This window comes from Acipenser ruthenus, chromosome 1, assembly GCF_902713425.1.
Source record: "Acipenser ruthenus chromosome 1, fAciRut3.2 maternal haplotype, whole genome shotgun sequence".
In the NCBI taxonomy this organism is placed as follows: domain Eukaryota; kingdom Metazoa; phylum Chordata; class Actinopteri; order Acipenseriformes; family Acipenseridae; genus Acipenser; species Acipenser ruthenus.
The window spans coordinates 101,358,468-101,365,898 of NC_081189.1; the positions used below are offsets into that span (position 1 = coordinate 101,358,468).

At 34.7% G+C, this 7,431-nt stretch overlaps 1 protein-coding gene across 6 annotated transcripts in view; it reads right to left on the minus strand.

The window, feature by feature from the left end:
• Positions 1–6,786, minus strand: part of LOC117421182 (slit homolog 2 protein) — a 163,769-nt gene extending 156,983 nt beyond the window's left edge. For 3 of the 6 annotated variants that reach the window (XM_034035246.3, XM_034035244.3, XM_034035245.3), the window contains exons 1-3: positions 5,305–6,784; positions 3,546–3,617; positions 1,943–2,014 (exon numbers count right to left, since the gene is read on the minus strand). In XM_034035246.3, coding sequence (XP_033891137.1) covers positions 1,943–2,014; positions 3,546–3,617; positions 5,305–5,471 — 311 coding nt within the window. In that variant the 5' untranslated portion in view covers positions 5,472–6,784. Of the gene's footprint in view, positions 1–1,942; positions 2,015–3,545; positions 3,618–5,304 lie in introns of all 6 variants that reach the window. The other 3 variants (XM_034035243.3, XM_034035247.3, XM_059032821.1) reach the window with 2 other exon arrangements.
• Positions 6,787–7,431: the final 645 nt, after the last annotated feature.

Here is a 7,431-nt window from a genome sequence, read left to right on the forward strand (position 1 = left end):
AAGGATTATTCAAAGTGTTTGTGTGTTTGTTTTCTGTTCAGGCAATTTCCTGACAAGAAACAGACAGCAAACACACACACACTCATAAGTACCAAAGGCAGGTCTTCTCTTGACTATAGTAATGATTATAGTCAAATGACTATCATGTTCTACTGTTACAGAATAATATAGTTCTCTCCAAATTACAAATATTTAGCTTACTATAGGATTTTAGACATTGCTAGGGTTAAGGGTTACTTTTCTCCATAACTGAAAACATTAAAAGAGGGGAGCCTCACGGTTCTAGGAACCATGAAGCTTTGGATAACAAAAGTCAGGAGTTTACCATGAAAACAGATTAATGCTGGTCTTCCATCAGGATTCAAACCACCGACAGATCTGAATTCAGCTGTCTCTTTAAGAGTAGTTATACGTATTTATTGGGAGAATGTTTTTTTTTTTTTGTTTAAACATACACTACTTCAGTCTGCTCAATGAGCGGCGGTATTCTGAACAAGCTGCAAGCAGGATACCACATGGGATAATAAAGTATGTTGATCTTCTAATTGATGCTTGTTGTGAAATGACTACATGTTGTGTTTAGATTTTGTTTCCCCTCTCAAGTAAAAGGATTTCACAAGACTTGCTGTCTGACAGTTTGGCATAACAAAAAAGAACAGCTTGTAAGACCTGTTAGCAAGAAGCTAGTTGTACAGAATTACAATAAATTATTTATACCAACCATGCAATTTCTGCAATTCTGCCCTCTCTTGTTTTGTGACATTTTTAAAGAGCTGACTGCGAAGAATAAAATTAGCTAATACTGAATTTGAATTGTTTTTGTTCCCTTTGAAACTATATTTAATATCACATTTGTTAGCGCGCAGGCACAAAAGGAAAATAAATTTGAAAGAAAGTTCTTAAAGATTTAGCTCAAGTTTCTTCAGAAATTCTTTTAGAATGCAGTGTTCCCTGGAGAGGAATTGGCTATCAGACAACAATGTCTCTACATCAAATGGACTTGACAATTGAAAACAAAAATAATTTTCACAGCTTATTTGCAACAAATATGAAATATTTGCTCGTGGCCAACAGCCATGGTGCTCAAAAAAAAAAAAGGGGGCTCTGATATTGAAACATGTCCCTTATGTAAAATGAAACATGGCAATAGCATGAAAAATGCCCTGACAAAACAAAAGGGAGAACAAAGAGAAACATAAGCAGAGAAAGTCCAAAAGGTTTGCTTGCATGGACATTAGGCAAAATAATAAAAAAAAAAAACGGTTTGAAAAATCTAATACAAATTATATTCTTTAAAATGTTTATATCCTATACACAGTAAGGTAAAACTGCAATTTATCACACTGTGTAAATGGACAGAGGTTAAGTGAAAACACTATGTACAGCTTGCATAAGCTTGAACAGCTTTGAAAAGACCAAGTAAAACAAAAAAATTAAAAATTATTATTTTTTAAAATTATATAAGCAGGGTTAATTTTTGTCTTTGTATAATGCTTTGTGGGTTAATTATAGCACCCCATTGCGCTCAGTACAGCAGCAGTCACTAACTAAAGTTTCAACTTCCTGTTCATTTGGCGAGAAATATTCTGTTTAATTCCAAAACCTATAAAGGATGATCAGAATGCTGCGTCTCTCTCTCTCTTATCTGCCTAATTTACTTGTATATTGTATTCCTTCCAGGAACATCATCCAGAAAAGCTCACAAGACAATAAACATGGAAACATGTATTACTGGACAGCTTCACACAAGGCATAGCAAATCAAGAGGGAAAATGTTTGCTCCCAATCTGCTTTACGGAATAATTTTAGTTTTAATAATAATAACAATAATAATTAAAATAATTGTTATTGGTACAATTATTGGAATGTACTGTACTACATTTCCCCACACAGTCTGAATGTTTCATTGCTTTGTATTTGAAATCACTTTAGAAATACTCACAGTCTTTCCAACTCCTTTAGGTCCTGGAACGCTCCTCTCTCAATAGCGCTAATCTTATTGTCCATGAGTTGCCTGAAAAATGAGCAAAGACAGGCTGGTCAACGCACCTGGGACTGCAGTGGTTAACCCCTCAAATTACTGCACTGGCAAAGTAATGTCTGGCAGACCCTTCTCAGCAACCTGAATTAACGCAGCAATGCTGAAGCAGGTCTGGGATTATCATACAGGGACCACTGCTACCTGACACCCCACTGAGGCACATGTGGAAGGAGGAATAAGAAAAGCTGTCACTTTACCATGAAAAATCCCAAAAGAAAATATTGAACACCTGCTCCTCTGCTTTGTATTGTTGGTCACTGGGGAACACTGCTTGAATAAGACACCACGTACTGCCAACAAAAGTGCACAAAGACCTTACCTGAACAGTGCACTGCATTTTAAAAGCTTGCATTATTGGAGTGTGAAGGAAATTTTATTGGCCTTTACTTTAACAAAAAAAAAAATGTAATATCATCCTTCAGAAAAAAAAAGAAAAAAAAGCTACTCAAAACCAATTTTTTAAATTGAAGTTCTGAAAGACTAAGATTGCTTTTTTGTACTAAATGACATTGACTTGCTCTACAATTTACCTTTGAGATGCTGGAACAAGTTGGTCTATTTAAATGATGCCAACCATATACAGGTCTAATGTGATTAAATCGTGTCAAGGTTCTGATGAGTAAGATGTACAGTAAGCAGCCAATAATGATACATGACATTGTCTGGTGCCTAACCTCACTCACTTGGCTCAAAGGAAGGTTTTATATGCTTTACTGTAAGTATCAAACAATGCTGGGGTGACTATAAAACAATATACTTGTCTAGTAATCCAGCTTGATAACTGTTGATGCTGATTTGCTGACTAGTACCTGAACATGCTGATTTCAGATGCATGTTCAGATACTAGTGCGTAGTAAATTAATGAGACCTATAAAACAGCAAGATACACACACAAAGCTCTAGCGACAAATAATACAGGTGGTTTTGACATATTACATTGTGTTTGTTGTATATTCTAAGTTAACAGAATGTTTAATTCTAGATATATATATATATATATATATATATATATATATATATATATATATATATATATATATATATATATACACACACACACACACACACATTTCTGATTGTGAATCTGACTGTTGTTTCTGAACCAATTAGATATTTTTATAAGGCACAGAACTTTTAATCATAATGTTTTTTTCTGTTTTTCTTTATTTTATTTTATCCATGACAAAACAGCAACTGTTGATTTTTTTATTTGTATTTTATTTTACCAAATTTATTACATGGTGGCCCATCCATGTGTTCCTAATGACACAGACCACTAAAGGTTAATCTCCAACATACCCGTTTGGAGTTTGGAGAAAGAAAAATGTTAATTGAATTTGTGTAACATAATGTATACCTTACACTTTGAATTAGGAAAATTGTTTATTTTAAACCATTACAAAGTGTAAACCAGAGTTCACCTACTGTAAATCAGTAGGCCTAAGATTAGAGGAGAAACAGTAACAAAGATAAAAAAAATAAAAATAAATATTTGAAAACTTACAAAACTCGGAGGTGCCTCAGTCCAGCAAAATCTGACTTTGTTATTCTTGTGAGGTTATTAGCATTCAAATCCCTTAAAAAAAAAAAAAAAAAAAAAGAGTTAAACATTAGCTGACAAGTAACCGGTTGTTTCAGTTTCATTGACTTACCTGCATATCAACAGAAATCTTCTTGATAAGAAACATGAGTGTGGTTCTAAAGGGCAATGCCTACAAAAATATAGTGGTTATATTAACAATTGGCTTAATCTCCAGATTATTTAGGGAGGTTTATACAAAACTAAAAGTGTTAGACAGAATTGACTATAGCCTACTTAAACATAAAAATACAAATGTATATATATGATTCTATAATTTCAATGACAAAGGCCTACAATAAATAGACCTCTAAAATGTTTGTAATTGTTACATTGAAAGCACAGACGCATGTCCTTTCCAAAGAAACAGTTACTGATCGATTACCACAAGAAGTAGATCTCTCTATACGTGAAACTTAAGAAACTGACAAGAGAAATCAACAAAATACGTTAAACAGCAGCCTAATATCTGTAAACACGGTAGTGCAAGGCTGACTGACCACCTTGCCCACATGCCAGACAAGCCGTCTAATACTGAGTAGATGACACAAGTAACAACAATGTGCTACCTAGGCTGCAGGTTGTATGGTAGTCAAAACGTACAAACTTAAATTAATAGCTGTTTATGTAATAGCCTTTTGAAATCTGTTATCTTAATTAAACTGCAGACCAATTGTACAAAAACAGGTAAAAGAATCGACTTTATCGACTACAAAATTTTCAGAGCATCATCAACAATGTTAACTATAACGGCTACACATATGGCACAATTTTTTTTCTCACGTAAATCTTATATTTATCTTAAATAAATTAAAGAACAAAACTCGAAAACGTGATTTTTTGTGATTTACAGTTGTAAAAACACAGTTAATGCCCAGTGCAAATGCTTTTATTTCATAACGTAGTTCGTTTATTTTAAAAGCTGTATTAATAATAATAATAATAATAATAATAATAATAATAATAATAATAATAACAGTATTAATAATAATAATAATAATAATAATAATAATAATAATAATAATAATAATATACACGAACATTACAAAAATATTCAAAGAACTGACTAAAGATGCACAGAAGCGTTTACAACTTTGAGTGCTGAATATTTTGGTATTTAGTTTTACCCTGTGGAGAATAATTGTGATGTACACAATACAACATTCGCCACCTATTTATCCAGTACATTAAATTGCCTGAAATATATGTGGTTTACAGGCACATGCACTGTCTTGGTTAACCGACTTCACTTCCAGCAGGCAGTATTTTGTCAAGTTTTTCACGTGGGTTTCTGCTCTACTGCTTGCTTCTCTGTCTCTTTATTCAGCACTGCTGTACGGTAGTAGAAACCCCATTCCCCCAGTTGTGCTTTATGGTATGTCACTGTGACAATATGAAAAGCAAACCTAACTGCAGGCCTGGTGTTAATTGTAAAATGTTTCGGACTTCTGTTTCCATTTGAGATGCACCCATAAGGTAACTTAAGGTAACTGTGCTAAATAGGATAGTGACATGTTTGAGAACCATACTTAAATAATGTTAACTAGTAGTTGTTTAAATTAGAATAACGCTATTACAAATGAGTCGTTACAAAGAGAAACCAATCACTTTTGTAAATGTGTTGGTTATAATTAGGATACATTGTAAGAGTCGAGTAATTGATTCGCATAAACCTGATACTTACAGTCTCTCGGTGTTTCTGGGGATGTTTCGCGGTACGTTGCGCAATCCTTGCCCGTGACAATCCACCGTGGTCCCGGAGCAAGAGCACTGAGCTGGGCATGGTTGAGGTTCCACTCCGCCCAAGACAACCAGCAAGAACCCCAACGAAAAGAACAGGCTTCGTAACATACTTCGGTAGTAAATCTGTGCGCAATATTCTGAGCTCAAACAATGATAAATTGAGGTCTATTGCTGTTTAAATAATAATAATAATAATAATAATAATAATAATAATAATAATAATAATAATAATAACAACAGTTACTGAAATAAAGAAGCGTCTTAAAAACCGTCCGTTCTTTGCAAATTAAACTAAATGATAATTATATACGTATATATAAATACAAATAAAATCAAGAGGACATGTCCTTCTGACTTCTTCGCTGCAGAGGTCTGTAGCGGCTTGTGTGAGCAGCTTGCTTGAGATAACAGGCACTTCTTCAGGCTTTGCAAGTGCAGCACTCTGATCGATTGGACCGCTGATACCGCATCAATTAAGTCACTAAAAAAGTTGCACAAAGCACATACAAAATACAGTTGTTACGAATTTCTTTGACGTCTTCAGTTCATAACAAAATCCGCAGTAGCCGATGTTGTTGTTTTACAACTGCATAAGCATACAAATTCAACTGACTAAACGCAAGGCATTTGCAAAAAGATATTGATTCCGCTTCCTACATCCATCAACTTGTCAATATAAGTCAAGCTAGCGGAACGTTTAAGATCCAACTTCAAGTTAACAAAAGTGCTATCGGAGCTGTTCTTAGAGCGAAGTGAGAATGGTTACGTCTACAGATATCCAGCAGCCCTCCTCAGTTTTAGTCATGTATGAAGAAATAGGGAGTCCCCGTTTTCCCTGAAGGCAGATCAAATACTCGCAATAGACGTCAGCCAAGATTCTGCTTTTTGTCTCCCAGATCGCTCTCCAAGAGACACCTGATGGCAAGTGGGCAGTAGTTCACAGGCGGAAAAAAAGAGGCGCCTCGTTTAATGACAAGCACCCACCATTTCAGCCAAAACAAGCATTTTTTTAACTATGCAGGAAAAATAATTAATTAAATAAAAATAATCCAATCACTGTGGGGTTTTTGTGTGTTTTTTTTTTTAATGGGCAGATGAAACCAGCAAGATGCGTGATTTGTCCAAGTACCGTATCAGCAAGAACGTGCCTGGATGAAGTTGATTTACTAGGTAAACAGAGCCCCAGGACAGTCTGTTCAAAAGATGTGTTATTTTGTAATTCCTCTTCTATATAATATTTCATTAAAATAAGCAAATCCTTTTGTTTTGAAAGAGTATTATTTCAAATATGTTTTAAATCATCCGTTTTCAAGGTGTATAAGGTAAAATCACTTTTTTTTAACAAACATTCCCTCTCATGGTGTGATAGAGGCAGTTATTACTATTGAAAACCATCTACTCTTCCAAAGCTCTGAAAAGCTACAGAAACTCGAAACATCTACATGGTGTAATGCTTTATACGAGTGCCACAACCCCGCCTAAGATTCGTTCGTAGCCCAACCTACTGCTTCTTAGGCATCTGCTGTTGGATAGCCGCTTTTGTCTTATTTGCATAGAGAGAGATAGAGGCGAGTTTGAAAACTAAAGATGCATGAACACTAATGAATAGTACGGGGATCGTGTCTTCCCAGGGGGTACAAAAAAAGAGAGTTAAAAGAGCTCTTCACGTAGCTGATGCTGTTTCATAGCTTTACCACCTTCTGTGAAACGCCAGTCAAAGAAAAGCAGAAAAGAACTAGTATGTCATGCCAGACATTTTACATTCCTTCAGGCTTTTAAAAACTGTCGATAAAGTTTTCTGACCTAATTTTCTTGAAACGATCCAGGCTTTAACGTGGTTTTATTTTGACAGATGAGCGTCCTTTGGAATCTTTTAAAAGGCACTTATAGGAAGTAATATCTGTAGCACTGACTTGAAATTATTTTCAGGGTTCTCAGGAATGCCCGATTAAGAACGTAACAGTTGCCAACTGTCTCTCATTTGTTTTCTTCTTAATAATTAACCTTAACTAAAGAATGTAATTCACGAGCTTCCCCACCATTCTGTTAATTAACTGTCTTAATATCT